The 23,358-nt window shown below is 31.2% G+C and overlaps 1 protein-coding gene across 1 annotated transcript; it reads right to left on the bottom strand.

Annotated features, from left to right (window-relative positions):
- Positions 1-5,085: 5,085 nt before the first annotated feature.
- On the bottom strand, positions 5,086-21,999 carry LOC133846888 (calcium/calmodulin-dependent protein kinase type II alpha chain). The gene is given in 17 exon segments (XM_062281599.1): positions 5,086-7,658; positions 8,985-9,099; positions 9,163-9,257; positions 9,331-9,409; positions 15,540-15,605; positions 15,608-15,631; positions 15,700-15,771; positions 15,774-15,825; positions 15,895-16,017; positions 18,177-18,271; positions 18,343-18,384; positions 18,387-18,667; positions 18,966-19,020; positions 19,214-19,273; positions 19,332-19,426; positions 19,491-19,706; positions 21,846-21,999. Coding segments are annotated over 16 exon segments (1,464 nt in total). The 5' UTR covers positions 19,556-19,706; positions 21,846-21,999; the 3' UTR covers positions 5,086-7,513.
- Positions 22,000-23,358: the final 1,359 nt, after the last annotated feature.

The raw sequence follows: 23,358 nt of genomic DNA, 5'->3' as shown, positions 1-23,358 counted from the left end.
TAACTTATTCGTTATTCGACGGCGCAAAATCAAACACAAGACGAAATATGTGTATTTTTTCAGCCGATTGTACGAGCGATATGATGATAGTCATTATGAAACATGAGATTTATATATTAGTCCACATTAATTATTTACTATTTGACACATATACATATATGTATATATGTATATGTAGCTACTATTGGACTGCTATAGAAGAAGAGTTCAGAACGTACAGAACAAATTTATTTTTTTCGAAATAGTCTTCTACTTTAATACAGCTTATTGTACGGTCCAAAATCATGTCGAACGAGTGGTTTAGCTTGGTGGCCGATATGGCCGTCTGTATCCCTTTACAAGCCTTTTGAATGGCCTTTACGTCTGCATAACACTTTCCTTTTATGGGCAAATGCATTTTTCCGAAAAAGTAAGAAGTCGCACGGTCCCATAGCAGGTAAATACAGGGAATGGTTAATGGTTAAAAGAAATTGTTGAGGGTGTCAATTTGTGCGAAACAAACCGTACACACTCCTTTCGTAAGCCCAAATGTTTGGTCAGAATGCGATAAATCGATGTTTTGGATATGTTAAATTTCAATGATGACTTCGGCTAATTTATGAATTCGCGCACAGTTTCGATGGAATTTTCGGTGTTCACGATTTTTATCTTACGACCACTTTAAAAACGTTGAAACCACTCATAAAATTTTGTAGTTTCGTAAGGTTTCGCAGCTCATTTTCGTACTGATAACACAAATATACTGACACTTAAAACGCAATAACTTCATTTCCACTCAATAAAACTGCAAATTCTAACGCACCAGACGACATATAGATTGGACCAAAAGGGGCGCTAGATTCAAAAGGTCCTGTTTAGTTTTGAACTCACTTTCTATATCTTCGATAAGCTTAAACTTAATATAGAATCCGGTTATGGCGACTTTCAGGGGACCGACGATTTTACGTCGTTATTCCCGGAAGACGCACTAACCGAAAGGAGCAAAACAAATTTTTGTTTTGTTTTTTTTATGGTTGCCAAGTTCGTAATAGGTTTTAAGATAAAACAAATTAATTTTTAAACAAAACAAAAAAATTTATAAATTTAATTTAATAGCATGGTTTTTCCATAATAAATCTTAGCATAAGCGAAGGCGTCATCTAAAACTAACTGAGAGAAGTGAGATTGTAAAAGCCTTCGTGTTGCCGCTAGGAACACAAGCAAGAGTGCCGATCGATTTGTTGGCATAATTTCGCTGTATTTTTTTGTCGCAATACCCGGTTGAATTGGTTAAAATTTCGTCGGTATAAGCGGGTTGTCGTTAAAAGCGGAGACTTACTAAGCGGAGGCCCTTTTATATAAGTTTGTATGGGGACAAACCAAGCCATCGACTTTTCGATGCAATAACACTATAAGTGGAGTCGTTATAACCGGATTCTACTGTATTTATATTATTCTATAATATTTATTCTCGCTACACATAGGATAAAATGGTATTAGAACTTTGTACATACATTCTTTCTTTATCAGAATCAACAAGCTACCCTGCAGTTCTGAGCGCTAGTTCGTTGCTGGTGAAATAAGCACTTACCAGCAGACTACCACGACTTACAAAGTGGCGTCTAGCAATACGTTTTCTAATTTCCGTTTTTGTATGAAATGTCTGCAAATAGGGTCAATCACCACCGCCTCGATTACCCACGCACTAGTGAAATAGTGCAACATATTAGGGTTTTTAAAGAAACTACTTACATTAGACCCCATGGAACGGCCGGTAAAGTAGGTTCTTACATGGGACCCCATGGAACGCCGGTAAAATAAGTGCTTACATCGGACCCCATTGAAGGGCCGGTGAAGTAAGTACTACATTGGCCCCATGGAGGGTCGGCCATTATAAATTAAAACAAAATTACAATTACAGTTTTATTTAATTTTAATTTTTCTTTATTTTAATAATCGGATACTTTTATTACTTTAAGGCAACTTGAGTTTTAAAATATCGTTTTTTTTTGGAGCTGCAAGGTCTTTCTCAACTAATCCTCAGTTATTGAATCTGGAAATAAAGGATTAAAAGTTTTAATAGATTAAAGTGGATAATGATTATTAAATAATTATCTTTTAAAATACTGACCGATCATAGCACCAAAGAAATTGTCTTCTTTTTTAGGGCCGCATTCCCTGTCATTATTTCCATAAGGTAGATTTTCTGTCATAATTTCCACTTCCTCTTCTTTAGGCACATTGTCGCTTTCCACTGTAGAACTATACATTATGCTAACTGCTTGACGTTCTTTTATTATCTGTTTATTTAATATTTCACACATCACCAAATAATTGATCGCGGATCCGCTTTGCACTTGTCAACTCAAATGCTTGTAAAAATTTCATCAGCCAGCAACACAGCTGCGTTGAGCAAATGAGTAGCACAAAATAAAACAAAGACGCGTAAACAAACAACGATGTAAAGCGTAATCGAAGTTTTGTCTTTAATCTTGTGTATGCCCTTTCCACAAAATAACAAAAACGAAAGCGATGGTTGCCGTTATTTTGTACTTATGCTTTAATACGCATATAATTATTAACTAGGTGGTTCGACGTTCGTTTACTATAGGGTCAATCTAGTAAGTACCCATGTAGTGATCGATGAGGTAAGCACTTACCCATGGCCAATCGACACCTCCAGTTCTGCAGGGTAGTTTCAGATTTTCTGACAAGTGCCACTTCCGACTTCGCAAATTGAGAGAAATCGAAAAGCAAGCGTAGTTTTGAAGCTAAAAAGGAGTTCTAGGTATATCACGGTTTATCAGTGCGGATAAAATACAATTTCATATATACAATGTATATATGTATGTATATAATTGAATTTTTAATGGACAAAGCAAAAGATATTACTTTTTGACAAACAGTAATCGACAGTTTTTAACGCATTGAATCAAACAAGTGTCAATCTGGTACGAGGGTGGCTTTCTAAGTTTCTGGCCTGGGTCACTTCCAGCTATATTAGGACCAATTGGCTATTTCCCAAAAAAGTTTGGACTTTTATCAATAAAACCTCCATACAACTTTTTCATGTGCGACCACGTTTGATATCAATAAACGATTAATCATAAACTTACATCGGCAGAAAAATGGGATTAACTCGTGAAGACATTCGAGCAATAATTTTTCACAACTTTCGACGTGGATTATCCTATAGCCCTATGAAAAACTAGTTTAGTGAATTCTATCGTGGCCGATGCTCGCTCGAGACAAAGGTCGTCCAAAACAGTCATTGTGCCGGAAAACATTGACGCCGTGCATGAATTGATAATGCAAGATCGTCATGTGACATATCGTGAGATAAAAACAGCCTTGGACATTTCTTCCAGCAGAATACATTCGATATTGCATAAACACCTGGTCGTAAAAGAATTGTTTTCGTTGGATCCCGCACAATTTGACAATTGCTCAAAAAGGATTGTGGTTCAAGGATTGATTCAAAGAAATTTTGAAAAATAAATTCGCTGTGTTTCAAAAGACATTTATAAGATCGTCACAGGTGACGAATCACGGATCTATGGTTATGAGCCCAAAACAAAACAGCAATCGACCGTTTGGGTCTTTGAAGACGAGCCAAATCCAACGAAAGTTGTTCGTGGAAGAAGCACTATTAAGCAAATGGTCGCCTGTTTCTTCGGTAAAACTGGTCATGTGGCGACTGTTTCGCTTGCGCAATGTAGGACGGTCAATTCTAAGTGGTACACCACAATTTGTTAGCCTGACAAGAAAAGATGGATCATTCTGCACCATGACAACGCGAACTCTCACACACCAGCTCAAACCAGCGCCTGGAATTTATGAGTCATCCGCCGTACAGCCCTGACTTGGCACCCAATGACTTCTTTTTATTCCCGCACATCAAGGAAAAAGGCGTGGTCATCGATTTTCGAAGTCAGAAGATGCTGTTGAAGCGTTCAAACACTATGCGTTGGAGGTGCCGCAATCAGAGTGAAAAAAGTGCTTCGACAATTGGTTTGAGCGCATTTAAAAGTGTATAAATCTTGCTGGAGAATACTGTGAAAAACAATAAATCCATTTTTTTTTTATAAATATTCGCATTTTCATTATTAGGCCAGAAATATAAGTAGCAACACTCGTACACTTGTAAGTTAATGGTATATCAATATATAACATACCCCTTTTTGTATATTAATTAAATATATTTTAGCGAAAATATCATTAATTATGATGCGTAAAAAGGCAGCACTGATTTGGCTCGTAGCTCAGGGAATGGGAATTTGTTTGTTTGTTTATTAGTCAAAATATGTAAGTGCGTCGTAATATAAAAAAAGATACAAAATCAGCTATAATTGCAAAAAACATCTTTATTATAATAAAGTTTTACTATTGCTATGACGGTATTGGTATAAGGGTTTAGCGGTTAGTGTATGACTTTCCGATTGTTTGTTAAATAAATAAATAAAAACAAATATATTGATCCTGTCCGAGACTGAACTAGCGTTTAATTATCTCTACGCTTGTGCATGAATACCACTGACACAGTACACACCAAAGACTAAGTTAGGCCTTTAGCTATGAAAATAGAAATTAAATAAAATAAATTACTTAGACACAACTTGTTGTTTGTATCATACTTAAATTAAAAGATTATGAAAATATTTATATTGACTAAAAAACTTTATGAATACAGATGCACATACCATACAAAAGCACATGTACCTATAAGAGCTAATTAATGATTATATACGATCACGGTTTCTCAGAACAGTGAAATATTGTTTTATTTCATTATGGCTTAAGTGATTTCATTACGTTTCTGTAATGGTAAATTAAGAATTACATTTATATTATCTATCAATCCAATAGAATCCCTTATTCCCTTGACATTTCCATTCCAATTTTCTATATTTAATATATAGAAATATACTTAAATCATTAAATTCGAACTAATAGAGATTGATTTTGAGAATTTATTTTAGTTATTTAAGTTTATATTTTTATTGCAAATATATTTGTTTATAGATTTTATTTAGGAGACAATAAACACAGTTATTTTTGTAAATAATAATATATTAGATTTTCCCATCATTTGTCATAAATACAAAATTCTGTTTTTTTTTAAATTATAAATGGAGTTTTAAATATTGATTTTGAGAATTAACTATCATTAGCTGCGGCATTATGTTATTTGCAAATACTTTTAGAAATATTACTTTAAATATATCAACTACAGCAATTATTTATAAAAGAATTCGTAGGCAATCATCAATTTTGTTTGGCTTTTAACAAACCTGTTGTTTTATGTTCTTAACAATTGTTCTTTGCTCAGCCCGCCGAATTGAAATAATTATTTGTAATTAAGCTGAATTTTACAATTATAAATATATCTCATATGTGGGCTTGATATTATTAAGAAAACATTTTATTAACTAGAAAATTTTTAATATTTTTGTATTCTGTTTTTATTTTTGTTCATTTGTATTTGTAATTTGTATTTAGGTTTTGTTCATTTTTAGTTTGTTTTTATTAAAAATGTATTCCCGACAGCTTAACAGTGTTGAGCGTTAAGCGTTAAGAATATCCTTTTCCAATTTAAAATGTATGCCTGCCTTTGTTTTGCATAAGTGGTATTAAGAATTTTATATTAACACGTAACATTACCTGAAACTAAAAGATTGTGACATTCCAGAGTATTTATATACACATTTTTAATACGTATTTATGTATGTTCATAATTATTGTATAGTAAATGACCTTAAGTATCCTATGCATATTATTTGAGTAACATAATTGAGGATACAGCATATACTATAAATAAATTCATAAAATTGAAATATAGATACAACACTTCAATTCACATACATACATATACATACCGACCGAATTTACGAAGTTGTGCAGTTAAATTAAATTCATTTTGTAGCATATACAAATAAAAACGTCTGTTTTTTAATTTCACGCATTTTGCTGTTGTAAATTCGTGTGATATTTCTATAACTTTGTATTTATTATTTGGTGCACAAGTAACATGCCTTTGGGGTTTTGGACTTGTATTCACACTCCACGCATATTATAAAATAAATACATAATTGGATATACACAGTAATTAAAGGAACTTAGACTACTCATCTACAAAAATAAAAGCAAACAAACAAATTAAAAAAATTACAAGAGTGAGTGAAGTGTTATAATTCATCAAATGATGTTTGTTTTTTCGTATTGCTGCTATTCTAGTTTAATTTTCTTTAATTTGTAATAAACGATGATGATAATAATTAATTTTGTAATAATTGTAATTATAATAAAATTTTTAATTTAACTATTATTCGATTTTTTTTTGTTTCGCACAATATTTTTTTTAATAATTTACTTGTTTATTTATATCCACATCGATGACATAGAATGGGAGTGGGATTACAAAATAATCTGTTGTGTTATTTGGGCAACTTTTTCCTTATTGAAGATAACTAATTTGTATGTTTTGTTTTTTTTGAATATGTTTTTCATACCAATAAATTGTTAATATAAATATTTATAGATTGTTTTGTTAACAAATAGCTATAGGTCTCATTATCATGTTTTGTTTTGTTTATCATTTTTGCTTTTTCATATAATTTAGTTGCATAGTTAAATCAGAAAATGCGTTTGTTTTAATTACGCTTAAATAACTAAGGTAGGTGCCGCCAGTTAATGTCAGCAAAATGTCATTCATAATAGAATCATTAATGAATGTATTATTGTGTGTGTCTGTGTGTTGTTTCCTTGTTTTAACTCGTTTTTGATTATCCTATATGCACTTTATAGAATTTAAATCGTAAATGGATATAACATGTAAGTATTTGTTTATATTATGATGAAATTCTTAAGTTTGAAATATACATATTAGTACTTACAAATTCATATGTATATGTATGTGTGTATGTATATAAGAACGTGCACACACACATATATCAGTATTTAACTTTAGATTCACAACGTACTAATGTAAATTTGTTAGGTTATGTTATGTTTGCAGGCAAAGTTGGAACTATAGAGATCGATTTTTTAAAAGAAAGTTTTTGTTACTGCTATTTATTAACTATAAATACATGAATGATTGGCTGTGTGAGTAACTTTGTGTTTGTGAGTGCGACGTCAAAAACTGTATTAGGGCTTTGCATAAAGTGCTAGATTAGTAGTGATTACCCATTTGAAGATCATTGTCAAATGTTTCTTGGACATTTTTTTTAATTATAAATTTGTATGTATATTTTATTATTTTTTCTGTCTTATGCATGCTGAAAATGGAACGCACGTTTATTTGGAGGGTCACGCGGACCGGGGAAAAATAATATATTATATTGACTTACAATGTTCGCCCCTCCAATATATATATTTATTTTTATATTTTGTGTTATTAGGGACTAACTCCAAAACGCTGATAGCTGTGCACTACGACGATCCTTTGTCAGTACAATTTTTAAGTAGTGTAGAGTTCATAACATCATCATTGTGTCGAATGAATTTTATCGTATAATCCATTTAGGCCACGAATCTATTTCTGTGGTAAAAAATCGAAAGTCGTTGCCCCACTAATCTTCCCTGAGGCACTTCGATGAAAGTGGACATTTTGCCATTTGTTATCACGTCGATGCCATACGCGTGTCTCTTCCGACTGATGAGTGTGTGCATGTCCTTGCCTTTAAGCAAGTCGGAAAAAATATATCAATTAATATTAAAATAAACAAGTAAGAATAATATGAGATGTCCGCTACCAATTTTGAATAAAAGCAAAACAGTGCGGTATTATTCTTAAAATATACCAAATGGATATACCGCAAAAGTACTAAAAATATACCAATTGCAATATTTGCGTATTTATATACTACTATCACTAACCATGTAATACTTAGAAACACCAACAGCATTATTGCTAAATAGAGTTAAATAGTGGTTTAAATATAAAAAATTGTAAATCATCAAAAATCAATGCGCAATTAGTTATTACTTCTGTCAGTAAGCTAGGAAAGGAATAAAAAACAAAATGTGCTTGTTTTCCCGATCGCGAATCGAACTCGCACAGCACAATATGTATGTTGAGATTGCAAACTATCAGCAGAACCAACGCAGTCCTTGTGCAGGCGCCATTTAACTGCAAACATCTAAGACACAACCAATTGTTGTCGACTTCTTCTTCGAGACTTTCGTCGAAGCAAAACAAAATTGACATGCGCTAGCTGCTTGTCTGCGAAACTTCATATGCATATGCACATACCAATATAGGCGAGCATGTGAATACGTAGACGCATACATACAAACAAATGCACAGCGTAACGAAATACGCTTGTGCTCATCGTTCCACATCAACCAAGTAGACGTTTTTGCCCATAGAAAAGTATTTCTTAAATAAAATCTATAGTTTTTATCTGATTGCATCCAAATTCTCAGATTCTATTGTTATTATTATATGTACAAAAAACGTGGCTCTAGCTTTAGGCTTGTTGTTCAATTTTTGTTAATTCGCGGCGGAAGTGAGCGTGGCAAAATTTGAAACAAACTTGATCTGCGTGCAAACATAACAAGTGCTTTCTATGTGTTCATACGGACAGACGGACTAGATTGTCTCGGCTGTTGACGCTGACCAAGAATATATATACCTTTTAGGGTCGGAGATGCGCTCCGATGCGCTACCAAGAACAATGAGCACCATTTTTTTTACAGATAAAGTATTTTAGATTTTTATTACGCCCACTCGCCCATAGAATATGGTTTTATTGAAATGGGTAGCGGGAATCTCGCAGTAAAAATAAAAATCCTGCTAAGAATTTTAAGACTTTTTCAAAATCCCTCTAAGAATATTAAGACTTTTTAAATATTTTTTTTAGCTTTTTAAATATTTTTTTTTACCGAAGATACATCTGGGCCAAATTTGGTCGTATAAGCACGGCATTGCATGCATAGTTTTATATTTCAGACAATAAAAACTTATAAACATAACATAATAATTATATAATGTAATAACTCACTTGTCAATATATTGAGTAAGCCTTACATAGGCAATGCAAGCCGCTTCCTCTCCTAGCAGATGTACATGGGGATTTAGTATTGTAGTGTTTATTGCCTTGCAATTTTTACCAAGAACTGTTAAAAAAACTCAACGTCAAATGGAATTTTCTGTTGTCGCATTGTTTCAGTGTTATTTACCATTTTCAAAATAAAATTTGTGGAAATCAATTCCTTCGACTAAATTGCCTAATGCCTCTGGTTCGAAAGCCGTTAGATGTGGATCACATATTTTACTATATATATTATAAAATATAAGTAAAATTGTTAATATGGTTAATTTAAAAAAGGGGAAAAATGGAAACATACGTATATCCATCGAAGTCACCGCTGTTGATTGCCTCAATCAATTGTTCTGTGATTTTGATAATTTCCTGTCGTCTGGCTGCTTTGAATCAAGTAATGGGTAATGATTAATCATAATTATTGAAGTATTTGGGATGTAAAAAATATTGTACAGAGATTACAACCATAGATGAATTTATGGTTTACGATAGAGTAAAATGAGAATTTGAATACATTTGAACGATCCAAAGATCCAATGCACCAATGAAACAGCGCAACAGAACCGCAATCAATAAATTAAAAACCAACACTAACAATTTTGTTAAATTATTCGTAAGCCGTATATAAAATATATTTGCAGTATATATTGTGGTCTATTCAATGACACAAACTAGACTAACTTACAGCTTGGAGTAACACTAAAATTACATTTTGAAAATAAAAATAGCGAATTATATTTTCAATCTATGTGATCAGTCTACATACAATTATCCCTTTATAATTTTTTCCCCAAAAAAGAAATTTAATTGTTATTAAACGAACGACAATTTTTCTTTAACGCTCTTTTTGGTTTATGTTTATAAAATAAATTATGGTCAAGTAGATTATGTTTCAAATTAATTTAATTAATCTACTGTAGAACTTATATGAAAAATTAAAAAACACTCATTTTAGAGTAAGAAACGATCATTACACAATGGTTGATAGCTCAATCTCTTATAGTCTCTGAGATCATACGGTTCATCTCACAGACGGACATGGCTATATCGTCTCGGCTATTGATGCTGATCAAGAATATATATATTCCTGCCGGCACAAAGTTATAATACCCTTCGATTATAAAAATATCCCAAATATTCTGCGTGCAAACATAACAAATGCTGTCGAAGAAAATCTTGTGTTTATATAGTTTTTCATACCGGCAGATGGACAGACGGTCTAGATGGACATGTTTATATCGTCTCGGTTGTTGACGCTGATCAAGAATCTATATATTTTATGGAGTCGGAGATTACTTTTTGGTTAGGCTATAAAAGTAACCCGATTACTATAGGCGTTATTTGCCAATCAAAATTATTTATTAAATAATTCCACAATTTTTATCTGATCACCGCAAATATTGTTATTTTTTGAAAATTTGAAACTTGATTACAAAGATTACAAGTGTTGTTGAAAAAATTATAGCTCTATTTCTTATAGTGTAGTTATATAGACGGACAGACAGAGATGCCTATATTGTCTCGACTGTTGACTATGATTAAGATCGGACACGCCGCCCTCTGGCTGGTACATATAGTATATTTCGTGCAGTTACAAAGTCATAATACCCTTGTTGTTGGTAGGAAGTTAAATATAACCGCCGGCGATGACGTAGAGATCAGCAAGAACCCTTAAATTTTTCGGGGTAATTTTTTTAAGTATTTTGTATAGCTTTGTTTATATGAAGTTTTCCCATTTTGGCACCAATTCGCCAAACCCCAGATACATTTTAAATTAAAGAAAATTCTAAGGTTTACTGTTTGTCTACGCTAAGGTCTTACTGTTGGAGAAGAATTGACAGTTTTCCCTCACATGGTTGAAGATTTTAGAGATTGAACCCTGAAGAACTTTACTAACAATATAAAGCTCTTGCCTATCTAGAGAGAGGATGAAAAATCCCGATTTATGAGTTATTTCAAATGAGAACCTACTATTTAATATCTGTAATACGACGCCGCACCAATACTAACATAGAATATCTATTTACTTTCTTCGCATCCTTAAGAAGTGCAAATATCTGAACTTCCTACCAGAAGCTAAGAACTCATTTAAGAAACGTGGATTGATAGTAATGATTTCTTAAATAACTTCAATGATTCCCATTATTGGTTTACCGCAATACTACATTTCTTGACCGTTAAAAAGTGGCCTACCACTATGTACATTAGTATATTGATATTAGTGGCAACCAAAAATGAATATATGTAATAGCCAAAAGGTGACACTTCCGAAATCATTACGAATGTTTATTCTGAAATAAATCAAGTCATGTGGGTCTAATTGATGATCCAGATTGAAGATCTAACATAGAATATCTATTTATCTATAGGTGCTAGGTATTCAGACGGTTGAACAGTTACAACTTAATCATCTAAGCTGCTAATGATGATTCCGAAAAGATGTACTTCATGAGTGGTACTATATATGTCTACTTCTGCTCTACATTCGATACATTGTTAATGGGTTACTAAATTTATACATATTAAGATTAAGATTATAAGTGTATATTTTATGGGGTAGAAAATACCTTATTTTACTTATGGGTAGCGGGTTTACAAACTTCATGCATTTTCGTATAACATTAGTTCTTTATACATTAGGATTATATACAAGACAATCTATAAAATTCAAGTGTTCGTTGCTCGTAAATAATAATGCACAAAAAAGACAACAGTAAACAAATAAAATGAAGGTTATTATTATTAATAAGCATGCGAGTGACCGATTAAATGATTGATTGACTAGAAAAGTATTTTTGATAAAATGGCTGTACATACATACCTGAAGAGCACTGTGAGTTTCCTGAGATTTGCTGGCAAGCTTTTGCAGGACACACAATCCTTATTTCTAAAACCACACATACATATATATATATATATATATATATATATATATAATATATAATATATATATATAGTTATTTATATACATATATTATGTACACATAATTTGGGAAAAAATTTACATGACAATGAAAATAAAATGAATGAAGTGATTTTGTGTTCGTTAATGCTGTAATGTAATTGCAATTCAATTTGAAAGTTTAAAGGGAGTTAATGTAACCATTAAATTTACCTAATTATTCAACAGAAATTGAGAGTCACTGGTACACTAAACTAAAATTATGCGCATGTATGTTCAACCAAAAGTGTTATAAATTATAAGGTTTTTCCCTTTCAGAGAAAAATATTCCATTCTCAGGGATACAATAAAAATACAACGGAATATAACAAATTTTATTCCCAACTCAGTTAAATATATATGAAGCGCGCATCTAGCTAAATAAGTAATTTAAAAGTACGACAAATATAGTGTTGAAGTATTCGCAAAAAAGCTACAAAAGCTTGAATATATTAGCTTTGCGGCAGGTCACAAAATACATACAATTACTTGTAACTGCATTTAATCGTTCCCTTTACTGGATGAGCAACAGCAAAAATTGAATATGCGATCTGTAATAGATCAAAGAGTCAGAGACTAAGAGAGAGAAAGAGAAGAAAATAGTGTGTGCCTCGCTCGTAATTGGCACTTTCCGTATTATATATTGGTGTGTTTGCCTTATATAATACGTAAGATCATTAAACGGCGGCAAAATATTATATTATTTTTAATATGGCGTTGTGCTGGATTTCAAAAATAATAAAACTAAATATATTCAACCGTGGTCTCGAATATACAAAATTTTATCCTGACCTATTACTACTTTCTCTTTCTCTTTCTGCTCTGCATTGTGCAAATTTTGTTGATAAAAATTTGTTTTATTGTGCATTCTAAATTGTAATATTTATGAGTTTTTAAGGAAAAAAAACTAAAACAAAATCTAGCGTCATATATCTTTTTTTAAGATAAAAATGGCTTTTATAATTGAAAAATAGTAACATTACCTATAACTTGGCAAAGCGACGAGAAGAATAAATTAATTTGTCGGTAAAACGGTTGTAGTGTTAAATAACTAAAATAAATAGTTAGAACCTGTAAATTTTTGATTCAACAAATTATGTTGCAGTCGCTTTAAATGTTGCGAATGTCCGTTTAACTAAAATATTTAGGGGTCTAGTAATATAGAGCAAAGTTTCTAAAGCCCAGAATTTTTGCAAAAATAAAAACGTTGTATAGGAGCGAAAACAACAATTGAAGTTATGCTTTATTGATGGTTTCATTTTATTCCAATGAAATCAGCTCCATAACTGAAATTCAAATCAAATCCATAATAACGACTATTCTATTTCAGTCAATAGAATAATAAAATACGTACATACTCTTAAATACGTACTCTCTTAAAACCCTAATATAATATCTGACTAAGTTCTTCAAATCAATAAATACTGATTAATCGATAACTATTCATTCTATTTCTAGGGCTTTCATGTAATAGATCAGATGAAATCAATAATGTGTTTGGTGACTTGAACAAAAAAAAATAAAAATAAATAAATAAAATAAAAACGAATTGAATTATAAATGTTAGATGAACATTACCTTCTGGATCTTTTGATATGACTGTAGTACTGCGATCAACAATTCCTTTTTATCTTCTAAAAAATACAAATAAATTTCATAATTGATAATGCGATTGTGTTGTGACTTGAATTATAATTCTGTGGGAAAATAGCTATATTTCTGAATACGAAATCATCGTCATCCTACGCAACGAGATCAGTTTGTTGTTAAATCTCAATTTTCTTTAAAATGCTTAAAAAGTGCAACAACATAAATAATAGCATTGTGCTTAAATGTTAATTATAAAAATGAATAGAATATTATGTACGCAAAATTAAAACCAAACCATCCATTTTTTTTTTAAATTATTATCGATAATAATGAATAATAGTTTAATATTCACGAACTGTACATGATCAATTCTTAATACGTTTAGATTAGGTCCATTAATCACTTTCACATACATGTGCATTGATTTATAATTACGGAGAACAGTCGAGTAGAAAATGTTTGTCTATATGGTATCTTTAAACAATTTAAAAGTAAATAAAGGTACAAATATGAAAGTTTCTCAATATTCAATATAAGCCTCATATTCAAATAAGTTGAAAGCAAATTAAAATTACATTTTGTAAACCCAAAAAATAATAATTTGGCTTCATAACAATAGATTACATTACATTAACCTAATGATGTTCCTATGTACATATGCTAACCCAAACCAAAAATGAACAAGTAAGAAAGCTACCCGCCACCCATTTTGAATAAAAAAATATATATTTTTCCGGTATTTTTCTCAAAATATACCAATTATACTGCAAAATACTAAAAATATACCAAATGGTATAATGGGTATATCGATATAGTACCGCATTCAAAATATACCATAGACGGCATATACCAGATTGTCAGCCAAAGCAACTAAGACCCTAGTAAGTAGGCGTTTTTGCCCATACAAAAGTATTTCTTTAATAACTTCGACAATTTTTATCTGATCGCAACCAAATTTTCAGGAATTATAACTACTATAGTAATTATTGTATATACCAATATTCACAACTTTAAAATTACGCTTGTTATTCGATTTTATTTTATTTGCAGGGGCGGAAGTGGGCGTAGCAAAAATTTGAAACAAACTTGATCTGCGTGCAAACATAACAAATGCTGTCGAATAAAAAAATTATAGCTCTATCTCTATCTCTCTCTTATAGTCTCTGAGGTCCAGTGTTTCATACTGACGGACAGACGTACATGACTAGATCGCCTCGGCTGTTGACGCTGATCAAGAATATATATACTTTATAGGGTCGGAGATGCCTCGTTCTACCAGTGACATACATTTCTTGCCGGCACAAAGTTATAATACCCTTCTACCCTATGGGTAGCGGGTATAAATACTATAACAGTCATGGCGAAACATTTTCTTAATTCGGATAAGGAATTAAATATTTTTAACCTCTCGAACTTATGTAAATGTTCTATCAATAATATCGAAACATTTTCTTATTAATGAGCAGAAATTATTTACATATTTCGTAGTCATACATTTTTCAGTAATCATCTACATAGAATGTATTATTCGAATTTTTGGAATTGATCAAATTTCAATAGCATAATCTGTTAAAAATAAAATGTTTATAGAAAATCTATTTGAAGCGTTAATTAACATAATTTAAAACAAAAAAAACAGGCTACAAAATAAATACGACAACTATTAACGACATTGAAGAGCAAAATAAAATACATGCGAAAAAGATAGAAAAAAAATTGTATGACTAATTTGTACATAATTTTAGTATATAATATCCTCTTAAAGGTATTGACTTTGTGGAATATCAAATCTTATTTTGATCGTGTAATCAATCATTAATTGACTCGCAATATATACGGGTAATCAGCTGTACAATTGCTGCTTTCAAAATTTTAAATAAAAACAGATTCTGCAGTTTTTGTCAGTACAAAGGCAATAAAATAAAACTATATCGACTCTTTTAAAGTTGACTATAAGATTGTTATAAAATAATACGCCTTACCTTTAACGTCGTCGTCTTCAAGAGTTGTGCTAGATGAATCAGTTGATTCCTTCACTTGTGATCCATCCCTTTCTTGGTTATCATGCTTCTACCTTTATGTGAAATAAATTTTTGATGAAAAACAGAAAATAATGTTTTATATATGAAGGCATGAACATACTTGAAAAATTCCTAGTGGCCAACATTGTTGTTAGTATAGCGCCCTTAAGTTTACGACGCGCGTTGAATTTTTGAGACAATCAACTGTTTCTTGGCGATGGACTACTGAAGCCACGCGTTCCCTTTGCTATTAATTTAAATAAATTTAATTTTACATAAAATCTAAATAAATTCAAGTTTAATATCGAATACATACACATATCCACGGATGTTTCAAGGCTTCAGCTGCAGTAATTCTCTTATTTGGATTAACAGTAAGCATTTGATTGATTAAATTTTTAGCTTCTGGTGTTACAGTATCCCACTCTGGCGATGGATACTATAAATTATCAATTAGAGAAAAGGGGAACTCAACTTTACTAATGAATGAGTTATATAAAAATTAAAACACAATTTATTCAGTATTTAAATATACCTTCAAGCGATATATTTTTAAATTTGGACACTTGTGGGGAAAAAATTAATTTGTCGAAATTACAATTTCGCATTTTTAAACTGGCGTTACGTTTCGTTCTTTATAAGTAATTTAGCAGCATTATTATAAAAAATTACTTTTTTAATATAATGTTTTTTGATAATCAAAAGGTTTGCAAACTTTTTACTTTTTTCGTGTCTTTGGCATTACGGTATGAAAATTTCAAGAAAAACAGTGGATAAGTAACATAAACCATAAATCACCTTCTGAATTAAATAAATTAATACATAGATTATGGGTATATCAAAAAGTAAATTAATTTTAATTTTATTTGAGTCAAATGCCGAAGTTTTGTGAATTATAATATAACAATGCATCGTGAACGTGAGGAAAATAAGAGTTCATATTGCAATGCAAATGTAAAAGTCAGCGAAATCTCCCTAGTAATTTCTAGTCTTTTAAATCATAATAAAATAATATAGTGATGTAAAGTGAAAGGATTGAGAGAAGAGGATATAGAGCACAAAGTATAGAAATTATAAAACAATAAATTTGTACCAAGGCTTAATTAAATTGTTAAATTTAACGTACACGAACCATTTTTAAAATATTTTTGTACTGTGCCGTTTACATGAATGAACAAGAAAGTTACAGTCGAGTGTGCTTGTCTGTGAGATACCCGCTACCCATTTTGAATAAAATGTTACGGTATTTTTAAAATATACCAAAATAATAAAAATACTAAAAATATCAAATGGTATATTTGTTATATCTATATAGTACCAGATTCAAAATATACCATAGACAGCATAATATACCAGATTGTCGGCCAAAGCAACTAAAACCCCTATAAGTAGGCGTTTTTGCCCATGCAAAAGTATTTCTTTAATAACTTCCACAATTTTTATCTAATCGCAATACAATTTTCAGGAATCACAACTACTATAGTTATTATTGTATGTGCCGAAATTCGCGACTCTAATTACGCTTGTTATTCGATTTTTATTGATTTGCGAGGGCGGAAGTGAGCGTGGCAAAAATTTGAAACAAACTTGAAAAAATTATAGCTCTATCTCTTATAGTCTCTGAGATTCAGTGTTTCATACGGACAGACGGACATGGCTAGATCGTTTCGTTTGTTGATGCTGATCAAGAATATATGTAATTTATAGGGTCGTAGATGCCTCCTTCTACCTGTTACATACATTTCCTGCCGGCACAAAGTTATAATACCCTTCTACCCTATGGGTAGCGGGTATAATAATATATCTCTATATGGGTTATTCTCCAACGGATGTCGCGTGCAACCGTCTTTATAGTGAAAAAAAACATATACTGAGCAACTTTAAAAATAAGAAAAGTTATTCTTATAGCTCTAGATTACAACTTTAATTAGAGCTAAGAATGGTTTTTGATAATTGCAAAATTAACAAATTCGCACGCAAACCAAAAATGAACGAATTTATATATTTTATCGTAAAACATAACAAATTTATGTTTTTCACTGAAAAGAAGGTCACACGCGACAGATTCAGTCAGAGAATACAAACAAATAAAGACTAAATTAAATTTATTGTTTTGGTAGTAATGGATCATTTTTTTGAGTACCCATATATATTAATATTTATATCAATTAAATAAATAAATAAATGTATTATACATATTTTTTTAAATGTTTTCTATTCACAGAAATAATAAGGAGTCCTTGTCCGGCCTAAGGGCCGATTTTTCAATGTCCCCATAAAGTTTATAGCTATTGTCTAAACAAATTACTTGGTCAATAAAGTTCTCTATAACGAATTTAAATTTTTCAATGTACCTATAAAGACATGTAAAACTTTTCATTGCGAATGACAAAAACGGAAAAAAAGTTGCAGTATTTTATAAAAAAACAGCTAATTGTTGATGAAATGTGCAGTATATGTCGGAAAAGTCGCCCCATATAGGTTGCATAGCGCTATTGCGACATTGGAGAAACCAAATTGTTCTTATAAATCAGTTTGTACGAACAAAAGACTTGTTGAGACACTGAAAATCGGTGCTAAACTAAATATACTTCTTACATCATAGGCTCCAGCCTTAATTTGTGAGTACAATCGATGTTGATCCTCATCCCAAAATGGTGGATAACCCACAAGCAAAATGTAAAGAATGACTCCTATATATATAAGTTTTATATGTCAGTGGCTAATATTTAATATATTTAGTATATAATATGAGTTTGCTTACCACATGCCCATATATCTACCGATTTGCCGTAAGGCTCCTTTTCAAAACTTCAGGTGATAGATAACCCGGAGTACCCGCAAATCCAAACCATGCCTGATGATCGCCTTGTACTTCAATGGCTAGACCAAAGTCAGCGAGTTTCACAGCTGCACCCTTTGCCTTACTAGCTAATAGTAAATTCTCTGGCTTGAGATCTCGATGCACCACACCATTCTGGTGGCAGTGATTAACCGATTCCAATATTTGTTGAATACAATGTGATGCATCAGCCTCTGAATAAAATTCACGTGCAACAATATCTTCGAATAGCTCACCACCAGTTACACTGTAAAATGTATTTGTAATTGTCAATTTGGTTTGATTTTGGCTTGATCAGATCAGTGTAATTTTCAACTCGAAAATTTTAGCAAGTATTTTTAACATTTTAGTTTTAATTTACAAATTAAGTGTGCAGGTTTTCAGGGAATTACATTCATATTGACAAATACTAATTTTAACTCAACGAGAAAAGGATGAACTATGAATCTCAGTAAACAATAGTCGAGTCATTGTTTTTTACTATTTAAAAAGTTTTATTATAAAGCCTTTCTTTCATTAGTAGTATTAGTAGTATGGCTACTTACAGATCAAAAACGAGATAATGATAGTTCTCCTCCTGTATGCTGTCATGTAATCGAACTGAAAATTTTTGAAAAATCAAAATATATATATATATATATATATACCAAATTGCAACTTTTGTTGTATTATATCTACCGATTCTATATATGAATAATATGCACTAAATATATATAACAAATGTCAAATGCCGCTTGTCGCATGAGAGTTATACAAATTATATGCATTATAGATTAAGATACTATGAACATACCAATGTTAGGATGGTGCAATTTTCGGCATATGCGAGCCTCCCTTTCCAATTTCTGAAAATCTGTTAGCAAAATTTAGAAATTTGGCAAGCTATATTGTTTAATTGCCCATGTGCTTACCTCTTGCTGTAAGTTTCTTAGTATTGATAATCTTTGCAGCAAACTCAAATCCTGTTGACTTTTGGACACATCGTTTAACTATCGAAAAGGCGCCTCTGCAATAACAAGAAGTTTACGATAATTACTTCCGGTTTTAAAATATTTAAATTGGGTACATACTTTCCAAGTTCTTCCTTTATATCATAGTTATCGGAGAAACGCGTACAGGCTGCTGGAGCAGCCATCGCGATGGCACACTTGAGAAAATCTATTGTGTGTGTTGCTTATAAATTGCGCTTAAACGACTAGATTGTCGGTAACTTGGAATTTTTATTTTTATTCTGTTCCAATTGCAAGACTCCGATTTCTGAATATCCACATTAAATTACGACGGCTCTGTAGATAATACAAAGGCAAATGTTACATACATATGTACATGTAAATAAATCAATAATGTATTAACGATCTACATACTTATGCATACAAAGATGAAACAAGTGAGGATTTTCATAGATATTATTGTTTAATTTATTTAGCTGGTTATCAACAATTAAAGGTCACACAGAACTTCCAATAATCAAAGAATTTCTTGAAAGTGATTTCACAAATGAACGTCATTTAGTATTAAATCGATTTTTCTCACTAATGGTCACACTACGTAATAGTATTTTCCGTGGGTCAAAAATATCCACCAAATTGGTCGAATATGTGCATCTTTATTATAACATTTTTGTATTAATATACAAAAAGAGACAAAATATTTATTTGTGTTTACATATGGATGTGTATGTATGTATTTATGGTATGTACATGTGTACAACATTTCGGCCTTTTCACTCGGTCAACAGATGGCCTGTTAATCTGTTAAACGCAGATGGATACAATTTTTATTATACTTTTGTATTGTATTTTGTATTTACTTAAATTTTTGTATTGCGCTCAACTGCTTTTATTTAGTTATTAAATGCCATATTAGTTATCCAATCTTTGCTAAAATTTGGTTTTCCTGGAAGTCAGCCAAGTATTCAAAGATAGGGTACTATTCACAATTTGACACATGCATACATACATAGATATGTATGGATGTATGGGATTTATCATATATAATAATAATATATGTACATTATGATACATTTATGTATATTTGTATGGCATACACTTATTCTCGATTATATTATATTATGCAAGTTAAGGACATATGTATATACATACATGTATGTAAGGCACTAGAATCTAACTTGTTGCAAATATTCACATAAGTATGTGCATAAGCAATTTAAGAATCTAACATTGATTCCTAAAATTATTAATGCATGTACATATATGAATATGGATACATGCATACACGGATGACATATAAACACAATTTACTCTCCGAAATTCCAATTTCGCCGCGCATGAACACGAATGTGAATATATTTCCCATCGTTATTCCAATTGTCTGTCTGTAATATGTACATGTACGTATATCACAAGATAAGATGACATCAAAATATGAATTCAAGTATATGTACATATGTTACATGTACAGACATATGTATGTACATATGTATATATTAATGTGAGTGGTATAGGTGAATAACTGAAATTAAACTGCCATATTATCATAAAAGTTTTTATATTTAGAAAACGCATGCAGAGGCAAAAATAACAATTGTACCAATGTGTTTTGTATTTCTCTATACTCATTGAAATGTGTTATTGAAAAACTTTCGAAATATGCTCATCTACATATGTCCATACATACATAAAAATATTATCAATCAAAAGTTATATATATATATATTCGCATATGTATCTAACAAATTAAATAAGTTTGTTTCACTGAAAGAAAAAATACGCCGATATTAAATACTGTTATTCTACGAGAGTGAGATAATTTGATTTAATTCGCCATTGCTAAGTTGTAATATGCCAAAATGTATGATCATGGAAATAAAGAAATGAATGAATGACACCAAACGAATCATAAATATGCTTTTTAGCAAGAATAGTTAAAACATTTAAGATCAAGTAATTAAATTAAAATTTGTGGATGTTTTGTTTACTTATGTCGCATAGCTGCAGTTAATGCTCTTTAAATGTAAGAAATGTCTACAAATGTACATATTTTATAGATTGTATATGTATTCATTCTTATTATATATATATTCATTCATATGCATTCATTATTTTTGGAAGGTGTGTGTATGTATATACATATAAGCATACGTATATATGTACAGTTATATCTGTGGTGACAATCGTATCTATGTAGCTGGGTGGATGCTATATTTATAATTGTGTTTTTAATTTAGTGAAAAATATAGCAATAATACCGTTAGAAAAACATGAACAATTTTCTTAAGTATTTGTGTTGCTTTTATTTTACATCATGTGGTTGATACATAGTAGATAGTAAGTACAGCATTGTATTGCAAAATTAAATTGATCTTATAATTTAAGAATTATATACGCAGTTCACCCATGAGTATATAGATATAAATTTCCACATATGTAATATAAATGTAAAAATATATGTCCATGTATACATACATATCTACATAAAATTTGCGTTACACTATTGGTTGCATGTGCATGAAGAACTTATTATACGAGAGCAGACCACACGCGACAAATATATCCGTACTATTAACTCTTGTATTGCAGAACGTCCGGTTGTTAGGAAAGCGAATTCAATACTGATAGCTTTTAATACCAAGTCAGCATCAGGAGTATTCTACTATATATGTAGGTGTATATCTTCGTACATATAAATACGTACATAATTATACATTACATACATTTCTGTATCTCACAATATTCTGAGGCCATTCGTATTTTCGCTCTTCTTTAACATTGGAATAGTGAGCGGCAAATGCAGTGGTAGTCCACCAGTCCCGAGAGAAAGTCTCCACCTTTCTAACGCATGCCTAAGGCAAAAGCTTTCACCCTTTTTAAACTACATACATCACACAAACTTTTTCGGAGTAATCGATAGAACATCAAAAGCTGTAGTAATCTCAACAGAAAGATTTTACCCCAATGTCTAACAAATTGTAATTGAAATTAATCTCAAGCAAACTTTTAGCACATTTAAAATTTTTTAACCTGCGCACATGTTTGTTCTGTTTTGAATTGTATGTATATTCAATTTTAACAAGCAAACGTTAAGAAACCTTTACCAGATTCAATATTTAAACATTGCCACATTCTGCAACGGTAAACTTCGAGTGTAACCGCAAACAAATTAAATAAATTGTAACCAGTACATAGCTAGAGTATTTAATAAATTTAGGCGGTTTTCACATGTGCGGGAAATGTGAAAATATCGGCAATAATTTTTGAAATAGGTATTTTTGGTCAGTGAAGCGATATTATCGAAGAGGTAGGCGACATCTATTTCCATAGCCACTGAGTTTTTCCACATTTGATCGAGTCCCGTTTTGCTGCCTCCACAGCTCTGACGCTAAACTCTGTTTCTACCGTACAAAATATTGTTTGAGTTGTGGAAGGAAAATTTGACGACATTGTGGTCTGCGCGAAAAACTCACACACATTTAACAATGTGTAAGAAGTAAAAAGTAGCCGTTAGCAATTCTACTTACAAATGGCCTATCTTATATTAGATTTTCGTCGATATGTCCGAATATTTGTCAAGATATTGAAATTTAAAAAGTTTTCCAATTTACATATTCGGGTACAGTTTTTAAATTGTTCGCCACATATTGCTTACATTTAAACAGGTGGCATTGCAGAGCGGCCATATTAAAAAATTTACCGTTGCCCATACTTTTCGATTCGTGGCAGTGGAAACGAGGCATAAAGAAACTTTAACCACTAAATTATGAATAAAAATCAATAACAAAAATTAAGCAGAATGATTTATAAAAGTTAGAACTGCAGTTTGTATACCTTTGCAAGAATTATTGTCATTCTTTTGCTGCTGATTTCTTCTTTTCCGTTCAGGTCGAATGTTACGTTCACCCCATGTAAAACAGTTCGAAACGTAAAAGAACTGAGTGGCAGTGGAAATAGGCTGTTATTTTCACATATCTCACGCATGTGA

The sequence above is a fragment of the Drosophila sulfurigaster genome, chromosome 4, assembly GCF_023558435.1.
Source record: "Drosophila sulfurigaster albostrigata strain 15112-1811.04 chromosome 4, ASM2355843v2, whole genome shotgun sequence".
Lineage (NCBI taxonomy): Eukaryota > Metazoa > Arthropoda > Insecta > Diptera > Drosophilidae > Drosophila > Drosophila sulfurigaster.
This window is presented reverse-complemented; position numbering and strand designations above follow the sequence as displayed.